The following is a 25169-nucleotide window of genomic DNA, read 5'->3' as shown; positions in this document are numbered from 1 at the left end:
GGTTTACTTTCGTTACTGTTTTGGTATTTCTCATGGGAGAATAACCACGAGTTTGGGGGGGGTGTCTGCCCTTTTCCCAGCAGCTTGTCCTGAATTTGGTATTCTCAATTGTGACCCATGGACGCATGGTGACAGAGGGGTTTCCTTGGATGGAGGCATCAGGTGCCCTTGAACCCAAGACCTATAACCTTGAGGAGAAAAGGGAGAAGACTGCAGCCACAGCTCTGGGCTGGGTTACACCAATTATATTCTGAAGCTTTTGAATCCCACAATGCAACATCTGAATCCTGCAAAATAATCCTTTAATAAAAATTTCCCTTCCCAAATGAATAATGTAGGGACAGTGCTAATGTATGCTTTCCCCTCACCCGCTTCTATTATTAGCTATGAATTGTCTTTCTGCTCAGTTGTAGGTACTGAGCATATCATGGAGAAAGCAGCATGAGTGTCCAAATTATTGAAAATATAATTGACTAGAGTATGACAGAATATGAGGTTGGCCTTCTCAGTGCCCAGGGGAGAATGTCGCCCTTGTCAGCAGAAGACCTGATGATGGATAGAATAAATAAGATATTTTATGTTTCACTTTTCCTGTTATAGGATATGTCAAAACATTTCAATATTAGAGGCTGTCAGAAAGCCTTTCATGCTTAAAGGTGCCCTCACATTTCTGTTTCAACACACTTTATGATGAGAGGACATAGGATCATAAGGATTTAAAGATGGAAAAAGACCCACTAAATTGTCAAGTACAATGCATGGTATAGTCCATCTCCCCGCTTCCCCCAAATACACCACATAATAAATTAAACTCCAGCTGACCAGGTGGGCATTAGAGTTCTTTTCTTTTCCTTCATTTAAAAAAATTCTGTTCAGTCTAAAAAGTATTATTGATTTAAGCTTTAAAAAGTCCAGTTTGCTAATATTGGATGTACAAATTGAAAAATAAATTAGTCATTTATATAAAGATTGCACAGATGACTGACTTACATAATTGTACAATAAATTGTATTGCCATTAAATTGTATAGCTGATCAGATACGCTTAGCAGTCATCTACCAACTAAGAAAAGTGTTGGCAACTGTACAAAAAAACTCCAGTCACAGTTTCTGTTGTGGCTGTTAAAGCATTGGGAAGTCAAAAAGGGTGTGTCATTTAAACTGAAAGGCTACTTGAGTTGACAATGTATCCATTTGGGCTATATGGCCTGAAAAATCTGACTCCTAGAACATAAAGCTCAGATTGGTGAAAAGCGTTCCCACTACCTCGCAGCTTCTCAAACACCAGTTGTCTCAATAAATAGCTGGGGAAAGTTCTCACTGTCACTATTTTGGCTGGTCTTAATGCAAAAAGATGAAAGAGATGGAGCAATGTTCCAGGAACACCTTGTTAGTCCACAGTACATTGTCCTATCTCTCAATCCCGGGTTTATGTAAAGGCCAGAGATAGTGGGACCGGAAGAGTCTCTCTCTTTTTCCTGCTCCTAGCCCACTCACCTGCCACAAAATGCTTGAAGGGTTTGGGGAGAAGAAGGAGACTGATCTTACAAATCCCCTCCCCCTGAACATGTAGGATGAGGGGACTAAGCCAACTAGCTATCAGGGTGCAGGTAAGAGGTATCAGGATACTGTGGCTCCTCTGAGTAGATGGAACTAGATGAAGGGTGGGAGAGAAGAGGTCAGAGCCTGTTGAGAGGAGATCTCAGCCACACTGCATTTAGGACTACCCTGAAACTCTCCTAGGTTTGCCCAACGAATCACTAAATTTCTCAATAAATTCTGAGAAGTTCTTTTCTTAATAAAATCAGGAAACCATTTCCCTAGCTTTGGAGCATTATTGCAGAATTTAGGGAGCATTATGGGGTTTGTTTTTTGTAATTTCTGGATGAAAAACCAAATGACTGGGGAAGTTCATTAAAAGAATATTGTGATGCTGCACTCCATATTCTTAAAAATGTAGTTATGCCGTATTAATATTATAACAAAGATGTTTTATGCAAGATGGGTCATGTGAGGTATCATTGGAAAGGTTATGATTTACTGAATGTGAATATCCAATTCGTATGCATGTATCATTTCTGTATCTGTAGTTAGGAATATTGACTATTGTAACAATTACAACTGTGTGTACACTTGGAGGAACGCCCACCAGACAGTAGGCAATCAGCTTGGATGGGTCATTAAGAAGGCCAATATAATTTTGAAGATACTAATCTCGAAGCTTCCTGGGATGCTGCTTTGACACTACAAGGTCATGTGATCGTTTCATCTGGTACAGGGTCCCATCTTGACCTGGTATTTTTCCACTAGAAGGGGGTGGGCTAGGGAACAAAAGATTCCTGCCATATGTATAGCCTATTTAAGGCTGGGGACTAAGTTAATCTTGACTCTTCTCCACTGCCTTCTGCCCAAGAAGGAAGACTGCTGAAAACAACTGAAGGAACTAAGTTGGGAGACAGGGACTGAGTCCAGGCAAGAAAAGACAGGCTGTAAAAGGAATCCCTGAAGATTTAAGCTGCAAGCTGTTCAGTTTACCTTCAAGAAACTCTGCAACCTGCTTGAAACAACATTTAGGGTGAGAAATTATTATTTGCAGCCAATTTCTTCCAGCCTAGTTTGCATGTTTTGATTTATTTGCTCAGTAATCTGCTTTGTTCGGTTTCCTGTCTCTTATAATCACTTAAAATTTACCTTTTGCAGTTAATAAACTTGTTTGTGTAATTCCTAAGTAGGGGCATGGGGGAAGGTTTGCATATTTTCCTCCACATTGAGGGAGGGGGTTGTTTTTATGACCTTATACTATATAGATCTCTATACAGTGCAAGACTATATAATTTTGGGTTTACATCTCAAGGAAGGTGTGCACGTGAGTGCTAGGCAATCCCCAAACTGAGTCTTCCCACACACAGCCAATCTCTGTGTCCATTTGCAACTAGGAGAATGTGTGTGTGTATGTGTGTGTGTGTGTGTGTGTTGGAGAAGGCTTGAGGGCCTGGCACAGCGGAACAGGGTGAGGGAGCCCAGGCTGGTGGAATGGTCGAGATCAGTAGGACCCCAGCACATGAGGTGGCACCTCAGCAGGGGGTTCAATCCATCACAAATATTAAAATTAAGACAAAAAAATTCTAATCTAAAGTACTAGAAAATACACTGCAAGGAACAATCTCAATGACAGGAGGTGGACTAGATGGCCTGCTGCATATTCCCATCTCTATTGACTATGGCCCAGAGTTTTAAAGATATTTAGATGACTGCCTGAGGTACTATTTCCTTTCAGTAATTTTAAATTAGATCTGGAGTGACTCCTTGTTCTCATATTATAAAAGAACATAAAAAGCAGTTTCTCAGTCAATCAAGAAAAGTGTTGGTTTATCCATCAAATAGTATGCTGTTCTAACAAAGACTCACAATTTGCGGGGTTTTACCTATACATAATGTTCTTCACTTAGATTATGTTTACAATGCAGTGTAGGCCACCCAAATATTTATCGTCAGTAAACTGGAATCAGTCAAGGATACACTATGAAGTGAATAGGCAAGTGTTTTCCGGAGAACTTCACAATTCCTACCCAGTCAACAGTGAGGCTGACTGGTGGTAATTCTGATTTCTTATGACAGTTTATTGAGTTCAATAATGATATGGCAAAAGGCGACAGAACATCAGTTTGCTAATTGTATCCTCGAGTTCTGTAACAAGATTGCTCCAGACCAGATGCAAACCAAAAAAAGCTGTAAACATAACTGAAAAATAATGAAATGCAGCAAACTGTCCAAGTGGGTTTTTTTTTTCAAATACATGTCTGACTTGGGGTTTAATTTTGCAGGTTCTAGGAAATGTGTATCGGGGCCCTGTAATCTTTAATGTGAAGGGAGATTCTTGCCACTCAGCTGGGAATGAAGGAAGCTTGAAAGGCAGCGTTCTCTTGTTGGTAGGGCACTGTAGTGGAAGTCAAGCGATTTCATTTCTCTTTTTCACTTTTCTTAGTGATCTTGGGCAAGCTGCATCTCTGTACCCCTGTTTTCCCTCCCACCCTTTGCCTGTTTTGTCTATTCATACAAACAGTTCTTCAGGGTAGGGGCTGTCTGTGACTATGTTTGTATAGTGCCTAACACAATGGAGCCTCAATCTGTACTAGGGCATCTAGGCACTACTGGAATATAAAAAACAACAAAGGCGTTGTTGCTAGAGAAAAGTGTAATTTTATTGCTAACAGCTCAATTCCAGAGATTAACTTTGGTTGGCAAGAAAGGAAGCCATGGAAAATGAGCAATTGGTGGTGATGGGACACACTCATCTCAACTATTCAACATCTCTTCTATATTATTAGTTTTATTATCGAGGCACCTATGAGCCCCAGTCATGAACCAGGACCCCTAGGGCTGTACAATACAAGACAAAAGAACTGTCCCTGCCCCCAAATTGTTTACAATCTAGCATAGTCCTAGGACTTGGAAGGAGCTAGTCTGTGATGACCAGATTTACAAAGGTACTAAGGCACCTAAAGATGCAGATAGGTACTCAATGGGATTTACAAAAGTGCCTAAATTGGTTAAGCACCTAAAGTCATGGGCATTAAGCATCTAGGGCTGCTATTGAAAATCCCACTAGGTATGTGTGCATCTTTTGGTGCCTTTGTAAAACTGGCCCTAAGTAACTGCTAGAATGTGAAGGTTCTACTAGGGAGGACATCGCTGTTGTTTGTGGTGTCTAGAATGAAGGTTACTGCTGGTTCACTAGCAGCAATCCCTGTCTCTCTGAAACCTGTCTCTTTAGTGTGTTCAGAGTAGCCCTCACACCATCCCTCAGGAAACTGTGCTTTAAACAAACCAGATAGAGAGCTCCATCACAAAACTGATCAGTCTACCCTTCCCTTGGATGTAGTCATGAAGGAGAATTACCCACACATCGTACTTCCCGCATTAGTCTTTGTGCCCACTGAAGGTCCAGTGGAAGCAGTGCAAAGAGGACCGGATGCAAGGAGGCAGTTCAAATAATCTCAGTCCTGGAGCAGTCTGCCTGTTTGGTCTTTGGCTTCTTTGGGAGACCAACTTTCCTTCCAAGGCCTTCTGGAGAATATACAGGATTTGATATTCTGTGGTGGATTGACCCTTATGTATTATAGTTGTGTCTACTAATACAATTTATTATGGAACTTGTCACACCTTAGTGGAATTTCACTAGCTTTCTACCTAAATCAATTGTTCTCAAATTGGGGGCCGAATTGTATTGAGGTATTATCCGGCATATCAAGGAGATCTGCAACACTTGGTATTAATTTGACTTAAGTAGGAATCAGGAACTGACATCCTCATGACAGAAGAAGAGTAGTAGCTATTCTGTCATGTATGGACAGAAGTATTAGTTGCTATACAGTGGGATATTTTTTTGAGATGTGGAGGTTGATTAATGTTTTACTGCATAACTCTGTGTAAAGAAAAGAGCAGACTTTAACTTCCAGTAGTGCTGTCACAGTGTTTGTTTAATGGATGACAGTCTCTTTATGGGAAGAGGGATGGGGAAGGATGTGTCTTGCTAACTTTAATATTCAGTACTTCTTTATCAAAATCCAGAGAAGAGCTTTATTTTGCCACTGGTGAAACATAATCTGCCTAAAAATATCTCACTATAAAAAATGAAGGACCAGATTCTCAGCTGTTGTAAACTGGCATAATTGGTTATGCCAGTTTAGAGCAGCTGAGAACCTAACCTGATAGGTTTAAAGTGATTTTTTAAAGGAAAATATATATATATATTCACATGTGGCCATATTTTCTTCCTTGTTATGTATGACCAGCTGTTTGAATAAATCATCCTATGTTGCTTTTCCCAAGGTTTTGATGGTAATACTAAAGATGGCCATGCCCCATCAACCTTCCCACAGACATGATAATGCATCAATACTGCAAGATAAAGTTCATTCCTTTCTGTATATGCACACGGTTATGCAAATAAGCATTACTCAGCCTCCTACATTGTAGAAAAGTGTGTGTGTGTATCCATGTGCATATGTGTGTTTCTGAACAACCACTTTAAAATAATTGCATATTCCCAAAGGTCTACATAGTATAAAGAGGAATTCCTAGCACAACATCAAAGCATAAGATACATTTTTAAAGGTAATTACAGAGGTGGTGGCAGGCAGTCAGCTTGTCTGAAAGCTATAATACCACCAGCACATCTTTGATTAAAATGTAACTACAACAAACAGAACCTCTGCACCTCTTGAAAAGGCTTTGAAAAACCTTTCATACCATGCTGAGGTTACATAAAACTGAAACTGACTGACTTTGCAGCCAACCATCTTGTGGTAAATTAGTCAAGTGGGCTTTTTTGCTTTTGATTTCAGTGTATCTGAAGCACCAGGGTAAGTCTACTTTTAAATGGATTAATTCACCTGTATAGTGTGCATAAACTGTATATAACTTTGGTAATTGTCAGTGTATTTATTATAGATACTCTAGCAGATCAGAACAGTGAGCCTTTATCTGCACACAGGTAAGGCATGAACAAAGTAACATGAAAATAATTTCACGAGTTTGGTCGTTTTTAGGTGGGAAATACCATAACTGGATTTAGAGGGGACTGGGAAGCAGGGACTCCAGGAAAGCCAGAAGTTCTAATCTCTGCTCTGCTACTTACGCACTAGCAAATCACTTAACTTCTGTGTCAGTTGTTCCATCTGTTAAATGTGAATAATACTTTTGTCAAAAATCAACCTTCCTTCAAGGGATTAGTCATTGATGTACCACTTTGAAGAGCTTTGTATATTTTCTAAATATTATTTTCCAAGGACCATTCTGTAATCTGATCACTCATCATATACATATTAATTGATGTAGGAATTAGTAGTGGGACAGCATTCACCCCTGGATTCCTTCTCTGCTGAGCCTGGGATAGTGGGAGTTTGTAGCTTATCCCTACGTAAAAGGATAAATGGACACAAATCAGATATTAGGAATGGCAATATACAAAAACCTATAGGAGAACACTTCAACCTCCCTGGACACACAAATAGCAGATTTAAAGGTAGCCATCTGCAGAAAAAAAAAATTCAGGACCAGACTTCAAAGAGAAACTGCTGAGCTTCAGTTCATTTGCAAATTTGACACCACCAGCTCAGGATTAAACAAAGCCTGTGAATGGCTAGCCAACTACAAAAGCAGTTTCTCCTTCCTTGGTGTTCAAACCTCAACTGTTAAAAGAGGGCCTCATCCTCCCTGACTGAACTGACCTCGTTATCCCTAGCCTGATTCTTGCTTGCATATTTATACCTGCCTCTGGAAATTTCCACTACATGCATCCGACAAAGTGGGTATTCCCGAAAGCTCATGCTCCAATATGTCTGTTAGTCTGTAAAGTGCCACAGGACTCTGCCGCTTTTATAGATCCAGACTAACATGGCTACCCCTCTAGCTGAGACAGGCAGCCCAGTGAAATAAAACAGTAATTGAAATGTATCTGATGGTACTCAAGGTAGCAAGGAAAAACTGTAGAAACAGTGGCCCCATACAGCAAAAGCACTTAAGCACAATGGTTCATTTTAAGTCTGTGACTAGTCCCACTGAAGGATTAGGGTCAAAATGTATCTGATCTTGGTTCATTAGGGGATAGTTCTACTGTTTCAGGCTTAATTTGAAACAAATGTTGTTCCTAATCCTGTTTTTATTCAAGCAAAATACCTATTGGGAATACCCCTGAGTAAGGATAGCAGGATCAAATTATTATTGATCACATACATGAAGATTTAGACCATTTCTTAATCCGAAATGGTGTTATAAATACTCATTTAGGGCTCGGTCGTACTCCCATTCTAGTCCATAGCAAAACTCCTATTGACTTGTGTGACACAGGATTGTTCTTAAAATATTAACAGATAAATCCCTTGAACAATAATCGCTTTCCAGAAATCTCAGTCAGTTACATTGTATTTTGGATGAGATCTCTGCCTTACTGTACTTTCAAGATGAAGATAATGAAAAACAGATTACTATTAAGAGATGGGCACTAAAATGTGTATGTTCCAATTTATGTTGCTCTTGCACTGTATATTCATTTTTGTGTAGCTGGACACCTTCAGACTATGGACAAGAGTATATTAGTGTGCCTTATCCTCCTGGGCACAGTGATTCAGAGCAGCCAGGGGTGCTACTGTGAACATTACCCCTGGGGATCATGGTCAAGCTGTTCAAAAACTTGCAATTATGGAACCCAGACCAGGCAAAGGTAGGTGTGAACTATCAGATTGATTTCACCTCTTCACTTTTCTGTTTCAGGTGGACTGTTAGGAAAATATCATTTTGGGGTTGGCAAATCTAAAAATACCCAAGGACTTGCAGAATGCTGTGTAATAATTCTTATTTTTCTTTTGGAAGTTGTTGCATCCATAACCTATAAGGAAAAAGGAACAGTTGGCCTGTCCCAGTATTTAGATGATGAATAGATATGAAAAGTTTAAAATCTCATCACAAAGTACATTTAAAAAAAATTGAGATGTCTCCAAGTGAATCTTTCTTGCTCACGAACCTTGTAGTGAGGACATAGAACAGCCCAATATTAATTTGTTCCGGTAATGATGGGTTCAATCCTGCATTTCTCTAGTAAGCCGTGTATATGTGAGTGACTCACCATTATTCAAGCCAACTCTGGAGTGATATTGATGAGCTTCATGGAGTGCTGCTTGGCTGGAAGGTCTGGCCATTGCAATGCACTGCCTTTGAACAGGTAGGAAGGAGTCAAACTGAGCAATCTCAAAAAAGCTTGTCCCGTAAATACTGAATTCTGCATCAGTGTTTTAATTCTGCAACAGAAAGTAAATTGTGGCTAACTTCAGAGGTACAGGTTTCCTTGTTACATTGGTATATCATCCAGCTGGATGCTTCTCTTTCTTTCATGCACAGAAGCTGCTCCGTATCTCTGAGTATTAAAATCTGATCTTTTTCTGTTCGCATCTGATGGCACTTTGCCATAGAGATGGACCTGAATCAAGACCTGAATCAAGACCCCTGTTCCATTAAACCCCTGAACATTGAGGAAGTTTGGATTGGCTGGTTCCAAATTCACAACTGTCTCTTATCATTATAGTGATCGGAACCCAAAAACCTCAGATGTGAACATCTCCCACCCCAAAGTTGGAAGAAGCTCACCCCTGGAGCCAAACTTTGCAGCCAGTTCCCACTTTTTAACAGGGCTCTAACTAAACTAATCACTTTTAACTTTTTACATTTTAGGCAAATAAAATTGGATGATTATTATACAAAAAATTTCTGTGACCAAATGTGCACAAAGCAGGAATCCCGAGCATGTAACGAGCAGGCATGTCCTATCAACTGTCAGCTTGGAGACTTTGGTCGTTGGTCGGAATGTGACCCGTGTGTTAAAAAACAAGTAGGTGGAAAATAAATCTGATGGGTGAGTATGAGGAAATGTGACTGTGTTATTTGCATTTAAGATACTGAACCACATGACAAACTGATTTGCACAGTCCAAGGGAACAGGGGAAATCAATAATAAATTGGCATCGACCAGAATAGGGGGGAGTCAATTAAAAGAAACAGCTCAGAATAGAGAGAGAGGTAACATGTTTGGATACCACAAATCATTGTCACACATATGTTCATACAAAAAGGCAGCAAATCTGCCAAGTCTCCTTTCTCAAGGGGTAGTGTCATTATTAGGAACAAGTCTCCCATAGATGAGGTAAAGTCTGCCATCAAATTAACAGGTCTCTTTGGGTCACCCCAAAATGACAGAGCTGTTAGAATATTCCACAGTATTTGTCAATACATTCTAAAGTGGGGGATAATTACATTGATGGGGTCAGATCATCCACTCTAATGGGATTTAAAAAAAAAAGATAAAAAGGGTGCAAATACTGTCCTAGTCTGGCAGTGGGAATTAAGACTGCTTCTTTCAACATTCATTCCAACTCTGCTTCTAAAGGCAAGATTTTCAAAAATATTTAGGCACCTAATTAAATCTTTAGGGTCAGATTTTCAAAGGTATTTCAGAATCTGATGAGACCATTCCAGGTAGCTAATTCTTAAGAGAGCCATAATGCCGAAATGCAGTATGAGTCCAGAAAGAAGCATATAATGGCTTGTCCATTTCATGGATGCCCTGAGCCATGTGGGATTTCCCTCATGGAGGGCAGATTATCCCATTGTGGCATTTTACACCTTCCTCTGAAGTATCTGGTGCTGCCACTATCTGAGACAGGATATTGGGTTAGAGGGGCCATGGGGCTGATCCGGTTAGGCAATTGCTATGTTCAGACATCTATGTGCTTAGATAGTCATGCTTCCTGCAACTCCTCAGGCTACCAAACTGCTCTACCCAAGTGGGATGTGTAAGGAAGCATGGATGTTTTCCTTGGGAGATGATTTAGCCCATGTGACATTTGTTTGGAGAATGTGCTCTGCCATCGGTCTGCACCATCTTCTCTCTAGAGTCAGGATGAGCTGGTACAGAGAGGAACTGCAGGAACTGAGAAACACAGAAGCAGCCCCACATACAAACATCAAGAGCTTCCAGGAGCAATAACTCATAACTGCATTGTGCATTTTTGAAACTGTACAGAAAAGGGGTGCTGGAATAATTTGTGTAGTGGGGGAGCTCAGAGCCACTTAACCAAACTGTAAAGCCTGTATATGTTGGAAACCACTTCAAGCCACGGGGTGCAGCAGCATCCCTAATATCCCTAATTCTAGCACCTATGATACAGAACCCTCAGCTTTTCTTGTTTACTCGTTTTGTTTAGAAAAATGCATATGAAATACTGCTTTGTTTTTAATCACATAGATATTGATGCAGTGTATTTTTCTGTTTCAAGCTAAAAAATTGGCTTGCACTGATAATCTACTCCACCCCACCCTCACACACATTCCCCTCCAGCCTTGTACAAATCTCTCTCTGGTCTCTGGATGATGCTTGGCAGCTTTATATAAATGGCCTTGAAGACAGAAGGGTGTGATTTCCAAAACAAATACAAAGATAAGACTAAATAAATTCCAAATGATTGGAAGGGATGACCTGGGCTGAGAGATGGTGCCTGGAACTCAGCATAGCTAATATAGTAATGCAGTTATGGATCACAAATAATCACAAACAATGAAGCCTATAAGGAAACATAATCTTGACTGCAGACAAAGATACATAGTGCGTCTGATTCTGCTCTGCCTAACTCTGGAGTTACACCCATGCAATTCATACAACTCCAGTTCTAGTCAGCAGCAACCAGCTGTGTATAGCTCTGCCCACTGCTCATTAATACTATCTAGCTAGAGAATAGGTAAACACAAAAATAACCCAATTTTTCCTGTGTTTCCTTTCAGTTTCGTGTCAGGTCCTTGCGGCGCCCATCTCAGTTCAGGGGACAGGCCTGTACTGAACAACTGGTGGATTCCCGGAGATGCTTCCCAACTAAACTTTGCAACATAGAGGAAGTTGACTGCAGGAATAAGTTCCAGTGTGAAAACGGTAATGGTGCTATTCACTCCATAGCCACTAAATCAGATGTTCAAATCAAAATCATAAAGGTAATAGGCTACTTATTTGAAGAATGACATGCTGTATGTACTCTCCAAATCCTTCCTATGCATTTGTAGAGTTTTGGAAAGAAGTTAGAGAATGGATCGCCAAGGCATTTGTGTGTAAAATACGAGCTTTATATCTTTGTGCTGCTTCCTTCTGTCTTCATTGTGTCTGCAAGAAACTTGAGCCAGGGCAGTTTGTCAGCATGAGCTCTGTTTACTGAAGAATAGCAATGCTCTTAACAAGAAGAGATTCTTTGCATGGGTTCCTCTGTTTATATACATGGCTCTTTAGAGTTTTAGGCCTTGATCTGCACCAGTTTAACTGATCTAGTGCAAAGTTCTGGGTGGATATTCTTAAGTAGATTTAAAGGTGGCTTGTGTAGATTTAGCTTTGGCCTGTTCCTCAATTAAAATAAGCCTGAGTTAAACCAAAGAAAGAATCTTCACTTAGGCTTTTGGCAAATCTTACGTTAAACCGGGGCAATTCTGCATGTGGACAACTATTAGAACAAGAGAAGCTGCTCCCTACTAGAACAACGAAGGCATTTCTGTTATTTCCTTAGAGTTCTTTTCTTCCTGCAGACTCATACCCCCTAATTATTGAAACATTAGGAACGTCTCTTTGTCTTACCCTCATTCTAATGGACAGAGCTATTGTACGAAAAACATTTTTGCTGTTGCGGTTTGTCTGGAACAGGTCGCTGCATTGCCAAAAGTTTGGAGTGCAATGGAGAGAACGACTGTGGGGACAACTCAGATGAAAGGGACTGTCGGCGGAAAAAGACCGTGTGCAACCGGAGATATGAGAGCATCCCCAGTGTGCAGTTAATGGGCAATGGGTATGTTGCTTTTGCTTGCCTTTTTCATAGGTTATGGTGTTTTTATCTCATTAACACTTGGGTAAATGAGGTAGTTACTATCTGAAGGCTGCACTGGTACATTAGTGAATCCAACTGCACAAAATACCTGGTATTCTTTTATTAAGAGTATCAAAAAATTATAAGAATATAATTAAGCACAAGTGATGGCACTTGGCAATTGCATTTACTTAGCCACAGAGCCACAGCACTCCCTTGTTTCCTATACAGGATGCAATAGAGAGAGCCATCCAAGCACTAGTCTCTGGGGGGGCTTAGGGCCCCCCACATGCCCTCTTGGCAGCCTGGGCTCCACACATCAGAAGTGTGCAGTTACATTGTGTCTGAGCCCTTATGTTCATTGGAGAATGTTTTCCTGAACGTGTCTTGTTCTGCACTACATGTGAATTTCTTTGATTAGATTTTTACCCAACATTATTTAAAGTTATGTTTTGTTTGCTACTGTCAGCTGAAAAGAACAATTTTACTGGGTGACTGTATGCAACTTGCTCTTCTGCCATAGAGTGCTTCTTATCCAGAATCGAATCCAAAGACCCAGAGCATAGCACAGAGGGGATATATGTGCGGCCTCTTCAAACATTACAGCCCTAGGTACTCCAGTTCCCCAGTGATGGGTGTGGCGTAGCATCCTGGATCAATAGAGACAGACAAGTGTGAAAGTATAGGTGCATTTTTGAGATGCATTCTTCATGAGTTCGGAACTCTTGTAGGAAGAATTTCTTTCAAAGAATCAACATAAAATCCATTGATTAGATCCTTAGTTGATGTAAACCTACATTCTCTTCAGCTATGTTGATTTACACCAGGTTTTAGCCCTATTATCTTTCCATGTCTTTTTAACTTTGGAAGATTACTTTCTTTCTAGTTTTCATCTTCTGGCTGGAGAGAGCCGAGGAGAAATCCTTGATAACTCATTCAATGGAGGAAAATGCACAACAGTAAAAAGCAATGACACAAGGAAATCATTTCGTGTTCCTGCAAATCTTGAGACTATCCACTTTCAGGTACTGTCTGAGGAGTAAAGCCACTAAACAACAGCTCTGCTCTGAGATGTAGATATGAGATATATGGATGTGTTAAGCAGTGATGTATTCTAGATTATGACTCAAGAAAAGTATCTAAGAGCTATGACAAGGGTACATCACTTTGGAGACAGATCACTACAGATCTTTATTGATGTCAATGGCAGCTCTGTCGACGGAATAAGGGCAAAGTGTGCAACAAGGTCCACGCTATGGATGAGATCCACATTGCAGATTTTATACTAACTGCAGCCATATTTTTTATCAGTGATGCAAGAGGTGTGATTGCACAAAGTCCACATTTCCAAAGGTGCTATATAAGGAGTTTAACTGGATTTGCAAGTACAAAGCTTGTAGATTTAGTAGCCATCCAGGTTCAAGTGTAGAAAAGTGCAGAAATGTTTAATTATGGGAGAAGCAAATTGTTTTGCTCCATGTCTCTACAAAGCTGTCCTCGTGACATAGTGAGTTTTCATCCACCAATAGAAATTAGCAAATTACAGCAGGTTTAGAGGTCTGTGCTGTATGCACATCTGGATCTATATATTCACATATACAACATACTTTGGGCTGGAAAGATCATTGGACCAGAATCTCCCTCTTAAGTTTCAGTGCTTTGTAATTTGAAATAGGCTAGAGCAGAGTTTCCCAAACTGTGTCCGTGGAACACTGGTGTTCCACACCATGTGAATAGGTGTTACGTGAAAGAATCTAGAATTTAATTTTGACTTTTGCACTTGATTTTTGTACTACTTTATACGTGCTTTCCAGTGTGAAATTGTTAGTTCAAGTTATTTTAAATTTGTATTTTTGCTTGGTTTTATAAAATAAAATATATTTGAGCATAAATAATGCAATTTAAAAAGTGTTCTGTGACCAAAAAAGTTTGGGAAATGCTAGGCTAGAGATTCGATCAGAATGGCATTACTCATAGTATTTCAGTTCTTTCCCTCCTGCTCCCAGTTTAAATCAGAGAGTGGAGCAGTGTGCAGAACTAGAAATGGACAAACTAACATGAACTGAACTTTTTCAAATTTTCCAAAATGTTTTATTTTGGATTTGCTTGAGTTGGGCTGAAAACGTGGATCATTTCTTATTTTACGCAAACCAGTTGTCTCATCCCTTGTATGTATGAAGGGACTTGCAACTGCAGAAGGTCTGAACTCCTTTGAATATCAACAGCTTTGAAAAGCATGTTGAAAGTGGGAAATATTGCTAAGGCTTTTCAGACACATTTTCAAAGTCTGACATAAGTTGCACTTGAAACTGTCTACATTCAAATATGTATTTGATATATAAATGAATAACTGCATGCAAAAACACTCATTTGACCTATTTTCATGTCCAAATGCCTTTCTGTGCATATACCTTTTGCACATTTTAACCATCAACTTATAAAAACAATCCCTTGTGTAATCAATGGACTTTTTTCTTGTCATTTTGTCAATTGTTAAACATTCAAATGTGTTGCTCCCAGAAAATTTCAGAACTTCATTATTTAATAATAATCTAATGAACAATCCTTTGGGTGAGCATGTTTTGAATTTCTGCCTCTCTAGGTGGAAAATGAAGAGGATGATGTGGCATCAGATTTCTATCAGGATATAATTCCTTTGCACACTGAATCTGCTAGTGATAGTTCATACACTGGCTCTGGAAGAAGCTCTTCTGGGATCCCAGGTCTCTTCTCAAAAAAGAGACATGTAAAAATTACAACATCTTCTTCCTTCAAGGAAGCCATTGAAGCCTCATATAAAAAGGTATAATAAACTAGATCTCATATTTTATTATTTCTTTCACTCTCCATCTGTTCAATTTCAGGATGAGAGATCTTCAAAAGATTATGTTTTATAATTAAGTTAGCACAAAAAAACTTTTCTATGCTAAATGAGAGAAAGGAAAATGGGTACTCAGAGCTGAAATGATTGTCAAACCCAGATAACCTCTTAGTTTAAGAATAGGCAATTTTGTTCACTTGGGTGAAATATAAACATTGTTTTTTCACACATGGATTATCACCTTGCCCTTTAAATGACTTCTAGGAGATAGATCCACATTTTATATCTATAAAATTCCATTAGACTTACGTATAAATAAGATTTTTTCTTCCTTATGCCACAAAAGATACCTATAATATACCTTTAAACAGATACAACTGTGTGGGAAAGTACCATGTCAAAACATCATAGGATACCTCTCTTCTAAGAATATATCAGAGTTGAGACTAACAGGTCAGGTAACCCAACCCCTCACTCCAAGCCCAGGCAGTTGGTTGAGAAAATGGCCCAGAGGAAATAAAGTTCAACCAGGATTTGTGATTTTATAAATATGAGAACAAATCCACATTATTTTCCACTTCTGGTAACTTTCACCTTAGAATACCAGAGGCTTGGAACTGTCAAGTTATTGGTAGTTTATCCAATAGTTATTGAACTAGAGCATATCTTGATTCAAAGATTTCCAGTGATACAGAATCCCTAGTAAATTGTCCAATGGTTAATTACCCTCACTGTTTTTTTTTAAAAAAAATAGCACCTTATATCTAATCTGAATTTGTCGAGCTTCAGTTTCTAGCAATTGGATCTTGTTATATCTTTGTTGGTTAATATCAAATTTCTGTTTCCTGAGTATGCCCTTATAGACTGCAATAAAGTCACCCCTTGGCCTTCTTTTTGATAAATTAACTAGATTAAGCTCATTGAGGGTCTTCTATAAAGCATTTTTCAAATCTTAGAATCATATTCATGACTCTTCTCTGACCCCTCTCAAATTACATAACATTTATTACTTGTCCTACTCGGTGTGTTAAATTTAGGGAGAGCCATGACAAAGTTATCTAGCTCTCAAGGCAAAAACAGAATATCTTTAAGACCATTCCCTGTGAATTATTTGGTTAATAACTGCACAGCTCTTTGCATGTTCAAAATGCTATATAATGCTAAGTATTTCCCTTATTTTTTATCACTGGACTCCTACCCTGCCAATGAAAAGAAACATTGCTTTGAGACCAATAGGATGTACCAGAAGTATTTGGCAGGTCTATAACTGCCTGTTCTAAAGTCCATTGAAGTCATCAGAGAGGCTCATTCTGATTTTAATGGATTTTGGATTAAGCCCATTTGCCTTGACAGGTGCAGGTACACTGGCAATCAGTTACTGGTTAAGATTGAGTTTGAACTCCTTAATTCAAGAAAACATTCTCCACAAATACAGGGTAGTTATCAATGTGCAGCACTTTTCTTTACTACTTATATATGTATTTGAATCCAAAATGAATTAACACAAAATCACAAAAATGCTGACATTAGCATATCAAATAAAACATGTGGCTTATGATGTTTTTAATAAAAGGATAATTTTCCCCAAAAAATGAAAAAAATTAATAGTTGGTTTTTAATGTCTGCAGTGAAGCGATAAGCTTCTTCCAAAAACTATTATTTTTTCATAACTTAACAGTGCCAAGAATCTTATTGAGTGGAGAGGAAAGAGTTTAATAAGAACTCTATAAACTGTATAGTTTTTCATGCATAAAGAGTAAACAGGCACTTCTTTTCAGCCAGAATGTTTGTAATCGTAGGTTAAGAACCACAGACCAAGAACGAACAGAAGTAAAGTCCCTACCAGAGAGTATACAGTGTGTGTTTGCCATCTCTGAGAAGTCTGTATTGAACTGAATGCAAAATGACTGCTGGCCTCTGCAAATCAGAGACACCTTTAGAAATTTAACAAGGCAGTACACAACAGAGAAAACAGAGAGCATAGTTAAATATGTCACAATAGCTGCAGCTAAATGGAAAGGGAAGGAAGTAGGGCGACAGGGAGAAGAGCATATGGGGGTCAGGAGTGGAGTGAAGCTCTGGTGAATAGACTAGGAGGGGAGCAGGAGGGTTGGAGCAAACAGCCAGTCAGGTACAGTCAGGACAGAGAAAGCCCAGTCAAAACTGTAGGAAGTTCTCTGAATGTCTGAAGGTCCCTGCTTTGGTTGCTTCTGCTCCTACAAGCTGGAATCTCTGGCCAGCTGCTCTCTGCAATTTTCTCCAGTGCCCAACTGGGAGTTGGAGGGAAGGAGAGGCACCACATGGGTCCTAGTGCCCCCAGGGTGCAGGGGGCCACCTCTCCACTATTGTTGATCCAAAGCAAGTAATGGGGGTAGCGGTGGCCCCAACTTGGACCCATTTTCCCCCCTCCCCACCAGGACAGCAGTCCCTGATTTGATTGCTTCTGTCCTTACCAGCAGGCGTGTATGGCTGAAATCATGTGAATCTAAAGGGTTCAATGTACAAACAGGTGAAACGCAGTGGTTTTGACTTCACTTTGAGTTTGTCCTTATTTAAAACTCACAGGGATGAAACAGTATTGCTTAAAATCAGAGAAAATATCCACATGAATTAATTGTATATCCCCTTCTCAATCAAAACTGCCAAGTCTCACACTGGCCAGTTGTGCTTGCCTTGGGTTACACCACAGTGAACTAAGTAGATTGTGTATACATTAATTGAAGTCACTGAAATTATGTTCATGTAACTGAGCAGAATTTGGCACAATATCATACTAAATAGTCTACCCTGACCAAGATAAATATTTGTAATAATATTTAGTACTGATATTTAGTACTGTAAGGGATAAGTTTACCACTGGCAGGTTTTACTGATGTCATGAGGATCTCTACAGTTTTATAGAGGAAGCATCTGCCCAAATATAATTAGATTTAAGATTTCCAAGTTGCTAGAATGTTTAGATATCTTATAGTGCCAAAAATATTGAGCATTTCTATGTTTGAATGTAGTAATTATTGGGTAGATATTAAATTTCTGGGAAATTGTTTTGCAAAGAATTGCTTGTCACAGGCATTTAGAAATACATTTACCAGTAGAAATTGCAGATACATGATACATACGTACAATACAAAAGACAGCTGAGTTGGACACAATTAGAAAAAATATGCTTTCTGAGCCAAGTGAGGCTAAAAACAAGGATGCACACATTCAGTGGAAATGTGTGAAAAGTACCTATGCCATTCATGAGTGGATAGGTACAAAACCATAGAGAAAGCCCAAGAAAAGCCCTTGGAATGAAACTGTTGGCTAAATCCTGTTCTAAATCATGCAAAATTCCCATTGAAATTAATGCACATTTGGCCTGACTAAGCATTTAGGCCAATATTTTCAGAAGTGGCCACTCATTTTGGGTGTCCTGCTTGAGACATCTTATTGTCAGAGTTGCTGGCATGAGCTCCCATTGAAATCAGTGGGTACAGGATCAGTCCCAACTTCAGTAGGAACTTGTGCTACCAACGCTCAGTTTGAGTATCTCAGTATGTCCTAAGGAGAAATACAAGTGGCATCTCTTAGGTCATTTATTTCAAATCTCCCTGTGACTGCGATGTGAAATGTTAGATGGGCATCCTGGAATTCCATGCAAACTCTATAAAATGAGCTAATATTGTAATAAAATTGTGACTGGCCAACCATGGGGAAGGGGAAGCTGAGATCCAGCTGGGGTTACCCTTCGTTTCCCCAGCATCTCTTGGTCTGCGCAGAGGAAACCCAATCTGGAGTCAGCAGGGCCCACACATCTCCCTTCCCCACAAACGCCCTTCCCAAGCCTTGTTTGCTCAGGGACAAAAGAAACTACTGAGAGGAAAATCAGCAGCAGAGAGAAGCAGCTGAAGCAGGAAGCTGCAGCTTCTGATTATGTCATCAGTGCCAATTTTCATGTTATTGTTTTTGTTTTTGTTTTACTCTGGACATTCTCTCCCATCTATTGACGTTATTTGCTCCAACATCATCCTGTGCCCTCCCTCAAAGTCTCTTCTTTTCAGCCTCATCCACCTGCTTTCCTCTCCCTCCCTTTGTCTTTCTATTTAGCTAACAAAATCCCAAGCATTCAGAAACTGTGAGTCAAGTGCTCCAAAATCATGAGACTGGTTTTGGAATCATGAAATTTTCAAAACACAGTTTTGTTTTCTTTTTCTTCCTGGTTTCTGATCCCTATGGGTGCACTTGCTTTGTGTTTTCAAGCTTTTCCCTGCCATCCTGCGGGCTAGAAACTTGAAAGCCGAGATTCTGACACAATGTCTTGATTCCACCTGTGGCTGTGAGAAAAACACCAAATACTGTGAGACTCATGATAAAATCATGGGAATTGGCAACACCAATCGAATCCCCTACCTCCAAAAACCACCCTGAAAAAGTTAAGAAAACAAAATCATGGAACTAACATGATAGTTGCAAACTATCACACCTATCACTGTGCTTGCATGTTACATTCCTTCCTCCTAGCTCTCTTTGCCTTGTCTATTTGGGCTGTACATTCTTCAGAACAGGGACTGTCACTTATTCTGTGTTTGTATAGAATGAATAAAAGGGTCCTGAGCTCAGTTGTGGTCCCTGCACACTAACATTATACAAGTAATAATTAATAAGAATACTTTTTGTCTATGTGTCTATCATGCAATGAGACATATACTCTCAAATGTAACCAAATGCTTGTAGCCTCAAGTGGATTGAGCTCTGGATTCATTTGTGCTAGTTTACCCATGATCAAATAAAATGTATTTGCCCCTTTTTACAGTATACAAAGGTAAATTAATGTATTTTCAGCCTTTTTGCTGCTTGTTGTGAAACAGAGAATAAGGGTATTTAGTGTCTCATTTTGTTCTTTCTTTCTAGAATTCCAACTTTATTAGGGTCCATAAAGTGATTGCAGTTTCAAACTTCACAATGAAACAATCAGATCTGCAGCTCTCAAATATCTTTCTAAAGGCACTTAACCACCTGCCTTTGGAGTACAACTATGCTTTATATAGCAGAATTTTTGATGACTTTGGGACTCATTACTATGCTTCTGGATCAATGGGTGGCACATATGACCTTCTTTATCAATACAGTGCTGAAGAACTGAAGAATTCAGGTATGTAACCTTTGGTGAGAAAGAAACCATATAATCTATTTAATAGCATATATATATTTTCCTATCATTCTGCTAATATTGCCTGAGAGAAAAGCACTGCCCCATATTTTCATGTTTTAGCATACACAATTCAGTAATCCTATATTGCACTCAAACAAAATAATGTCTAACCTCACAAATTTATGTAGGTCTAGGCTTTACCAAGGGAACTGATGGGTTCTCCTTCTCTTGATGTCTTCTAGAATAGATGCTTTAGTCAAACCCAACTTATTTTTCTCAATGCAGGGGTAAATGGGTAAAATCCTATGGCTTGTGTGATATAGGAGGTCAGACCAGGTGAACTAATGGTTCCTTCTAGCCCTAAAATGAAAATTATTAGCAATTACTGTTGGCAGTAAATTCATTAGAAAGATAATCAAATCATTAAAATGGAGAGAGCATTCTACAAAAGCTTAAAATCTAACTTCTCATGTTAAAGGCTGTGCTCCTGAATTATGGTACCATTAACTTGTGTGGGGACTGCTCATTAATAAAACAAAGTGTAATCGGGTGCGTCAAGGAAATACGAGCAGCATCAGTACATCCTTAGACAGGTATGGTAAATATGGCTCTGTCCAACATTGTTGGTACGTGAGAGAATAATGGGATGTCTGATGAAACAACACTGGGCTGAAGGAAGTAATCTACAACACCAAAGTCATCTTCAGGATGTAACTGGTGGGGATGAGAACCTCAGACCTGGAGGAATCGAGTGGGGTGTTCTAGGTGAGGAATGCCATGAAATAGATGTAGACAAAAGGGGAGCCATGTGGAAACTAGTGCTGTTTAGTGCTTTGTGTTTAATATTTGGCACTTAATGCCATCATTGTTGTTTAATATTTCCCAGGATTGACACAGCAAGAATCGACAGAATGTGTCCGCGTAGAAACAACTAGGCGTGTGTTTTTCAGAAAGAGAAAGAAAGTACATACAACGTGCACCACAAATAAACTGACTGAACGCCATGAAGGTCACTGTTATGAGAACTAAGCACTGTATACTGTTATTTACCATGGGGGATAGTATCTGACAGTCATTGGGGTGAAACTCTAAATTCATTGGAGTCAATGGCAAAACTCTCAGTGGGGCCAGTTTTTCACTTTTTATCTCCTAAGTCAAGCATTACAAGCACTGTGGTCCAGATCCTCTCCCCTGTTCCATCCTGGCACATTTTCCCAACTGAGGAATCTTATCTCACAAAACTAGTATAGTCATCTCCTATGCCACCTCTCTTCATATTTTCAGGGTAAGGGCATGCTGGAGGTGGGAAGGTGACATGTCAGGAGTGCTCTAGTAGGCCCACCTGGTAGATGATCATTTGAGGACTATTATCAGCTGGCAGAGTCTAGAGCAGCCCCCAAGCTGCTCTCAACTTCTCCATGGTTGAAGGTGGCACAGAATCGGACAGAGAATCAGGAATCCATAACTAACTCCTCAACATCCCCCTCTTCTCTGCTGTACCAAGCAAAGCTCTGGTGCAACAGAGACTCTACCCTTTTTTATGCTTTTTGTGTACTTCAGGTATATTAAGAGAACAGTTTATTTTCTTCAAAGTGTTAGGGAGTCATGCATCTAGCATAAATGGAAAGAACTATTTGATCATCTCAGCCAAATATTCCTTTCCCTCACTCATGTGAGCAGTGCCATATGAAAGACAACCAAACTATTGAGATATGTAAGGAAAGCAAAAGTTGACATTCCTGTCCCAGCCCATTCTCTAGCCATATGATATATTTTTTACTCATATTCTACTGCGTCCAATCTAGTTTTAAATGTCTCCAGGGATGAGGCTTTCAGCCCCTTCTTTTATGAGACTACTCCACAATCTACTAAATTTCACCACTGGGATATTTTCTTGGTATTCAGACTACATTTTGCTTTCTTAATTTCATAACACTACTGCTATTATGCTCTTTGGACCTGGATGAGTAGTTCCTCTGCACTGAGTTGTTTACACCTTCAAGTATTAGTAGAAATTTATCCCTTGGTCAGTCTTGCCAGAGTCACATAAATGCCAATCGGACTACTGCTGTCAGTGGCGAACTTTTCATTGACTTTAGTGGGAGTGGGATGGGAGAGAGAGAGAGAGGAATGACCATCTTCCTACCCTATAATTTGGTGTCCCTGTGTCACAAGTAAATCCTAAAAAAGAAAAGGAGTACTTGTGGCACCTTAGAGACTAATAAATTTATTAGAGCATAAGCTTTCGTGAGCTACAGCTCACTTCATCGGATGCATGAGCTGTAGCTCACGAAAGCTTATGCTCTAATAAATTTGTTAGTCTCTAAGGTGCCACAAGTACTCCTTTTCTTTTTGCGAATACAGACTAACACGGCTGATACTCTGAAGCAAATCCTAGTGGCTCTTCTTAAAAAAACCCAATCCTTGGAGTTTGCATTAAATGCAATTGAAAAGTTCTGGTTATGTTCTGGAAAACCTTAATTTTAATCTCATTTTAGGATCATTTTTGCAGTCGGCTGAACGGTCTATTTCACTGGTAAAAGGTGGAAGGGCAGAATACGCTGCAGCTTTGGCCTGGGAGAAAAAGGGGTCTTTCCCAGAGCATACAGTATTCATAGACTGGGTGGAATCAACAAAGGACAATCCTATTGTGATTGATTTTGAGGTAAAAAAAGAAAGAAAAATACTAGCAAGAAAATAAAGGCCATCATCCTTTAGGGGGGCAAAGACTAGATCGGGGGTTCTCAAACTTCACTGTACCGTGACCCCCTTCTGACAACAAAAATTACTACAGACTCCAGGAGGGGGGACCCAAGCCTGAGCCTGCCCGAGCCATGCCGCCCTGCGTGGGAGAGGGAGGGAGGGGCAAAGCCAAAGCCTGAGCTCCACCACCCCAGGGCGGGAGGCCAAAGCCAAAGTCCAAGAGCTTCAGCCCCAGGCAGGAGGCCTGTAACCTGACTCCCGCTGCCCAGGGCTTGAGCTGCGGCCCCAGGCCCCAGCAAATGTAAGCCAGCCCTGCGACCCACTGTTTGCGAACCACTGGACTAGATCCTTCGTTCTTTTTCATCTTTTTCCCTGGAATGAGACTGGGGATTATTTCACATGTACAAAATATTTTAGAGAATTTTATAAATATTTATTAGAGCTACTTTTTGTATCCCTCAGAATAGAATCCCTCCTGAAATACCATGGGGAAATAGTTTTACTTTGTGTAATGACTCATCCATTCCCAGTCTCTATTCAAGCCTAAGTTAATTGTATCCAGTTTGCAAATTAATTCCAATTCAGCAGTCTCTCGTTGGAGTCTATTTTTGAAGCTTTTTTGTTGAAGTATAGCCACTCTTAGGTCTGTGATCGAGTGACCAGAGAGATTGAAGTGTTCTCCAACTGGTTTTTGAATGTTATAATTCTTGACGTCTGATTTGTGTCCATTCATTCTTTTACGTAGAGACTGTCCACTTTGACCAATGTACATGGCAGAGGGGCATTGCTGGCACATGATGGTATATATCACATTGGTAGATGCGCAGGTGAACGAGCCTCTGATAGTGTGGCTGATGTGATTAGGCCCTATGATGGAATCCCCTGAATAGATATGTGGACAGAGTTGTCAACGGGCTTTGTTGCAAGGATAGGTTCCTGGGTTAGTGGTTCTGTTGTGTGGTGTGTGGTTGCTGGTGAGTATTTGCTTCAGATTGGGGGGCTGTCTGTAAGCAAGGACTGGTCTGTCTCCCAAGATCTGTGAGAGTGATGGGTCGTCCTTCAGGATAGGTTGTAGATCCTTGATGATGCGTTGGAGAGGTTTTAGTTGGGGGCTGAAGGTGATGGCTAGTGGTGTTCTGTTGTTTTCTTTGTTGGGCCTGTCCTGTAGTAGGTGACTTCTGGGTACTCTTCTGGCTCTGTCAATCTGTTTCTTCACTTCAGCAGGTGGGTATTGTAGTTGTAGGAATGCATGATAGAGATCTTGTAGGTGTTTGTCTCTGTCTGAGGGGTTGGAGCAAATGCGGTTATATCGTAGCTCTTGGCTGTAGACAATAGATCGAGTGGTATGATCTGGATGAAAGCTAGAGGCATGTAGGTAGGAATAGCGGTCAGTAGGTTTCCGATACAGGGTGGTGTTTATGTGACCATAGCTTATTAGCACCGTAGTGTCCAGGAAGTGGACCAGTCCACACAAGAGATCCACACAAATCAGACGTCAAGAATTATAACATTCAAAAACCAGTTGGAGAACACTTCAATCTCTCTGGTCACTCGATCACAGACCTAAGAGTGGCTATACTTCAACAAAAAAGCTTCAAAAACAGACTCCAACGAGAGACTGCTGAATTGGAATTAATTTGCAAACTGGATACAATTAACTTAGGCTTGAATAGAGACCGGGAATGGATGAGTCATTACACAAAGTAAAACTATTTCCCCATGGTATTTCTCCCTCCCACCCCACCCCCCACTGTTCCTCTGATATTCTTGTTAACTGCTGGAATTAGCCTACCTTGCTTGTCACCATGAAAGGTTTTCCTCCTTTCCCCCCCCTGCTGCTGGTGATGGCTTATCTTAAGTGATCACTCTCCTTACAGTGTGTATGATAAACCCATTGTTTCATGTTCTCTGTGTGTGTGTATATAAATCTCTCCTCTGTTTTTTCCACCAAATGCATCCGATGAAGTGAGCTGTAGCTCACGAAAGCTTATGCTCTAATAAATTTGTTAGTCTCTAAGGTGCCACAAGTACTCCTTTTCTTTTTGCAAATACAGACTAACACGGCTGCTACTCTGAAACCTGTGATTATAGAATGTAACTAAACAGTAAATGTAATATCAGTC

The 25169-nt window shown here is 40.0% G+C and overlaps 1 protein-coding gene across 2 annotated transcripts in view; it reads left to right on the top strand.

Annotated features, from left to right (window-relative positions):
* Positions 1–6230: 6230 nt before the first annotated feature.
* C6 (complement C6) overlaps positions 6231–25169 on the top strand; it is a 43518-nt gene continuing 24579 nt past the window's right edge. The window contains exons 1-11 of one of the 2 annotated variants that reach the window (XM_043515151.1): positions 6231–6364; positions 6453–6495; positions 8064–8223; positions 9228–9384; positions 11331–11475; positions 12229–12370; positions 13275–13413; positions 14991–15191; positions 20103–20343; positions 21230–21352; positions 22842–23008. In XM_043515151.1, coding sequence (XP_043371086.1) covers positions 8081–8223; positions 9228–9384; positions 11331–11475; positions 12229–12370; positions 13275–13413; positions 14991–15191; positions 20103–20343; positions 21230–21352; positions 22842–23008 — 1458 coding nt within the window. In that variant the 5' untranslated portion in view covers positions 6231–6364; positions 6453–6495; positions 8064–8080. The remainder of the gene's footprint in view (positions 6365–6452; positions 6496–8063; positions 8224–9227; positions 9385–11330; positions 11476–12228; positions 12371–13274; positions 13414–14990; positions 15192–20102; positions 20344–21229; positions 21353–22841; positions 23009–25169) is intronic. The other variant, XM_038402914.2, reaches the window with a different exon arrangement.

Source organism: Dermochelys coriacea, chromosome 5 (assembly GCF_009764565.3).
Source record: "Dermochelys coriacea isolate rDerCor1 chromosome 5, rDerCor1.pri.v4, whole genome shotgun sequence".
NCBI lineage: Eukaryota > Metazoa > Chordata > Testudines > Dermochelyidae > Dermochelys > Dermochelys coriacea.
The sequence above is the reverse complement of the archived record's forward strand: the minus strand, read 5'-3'. Positions and strand labels throughout refer to the sequence as shown.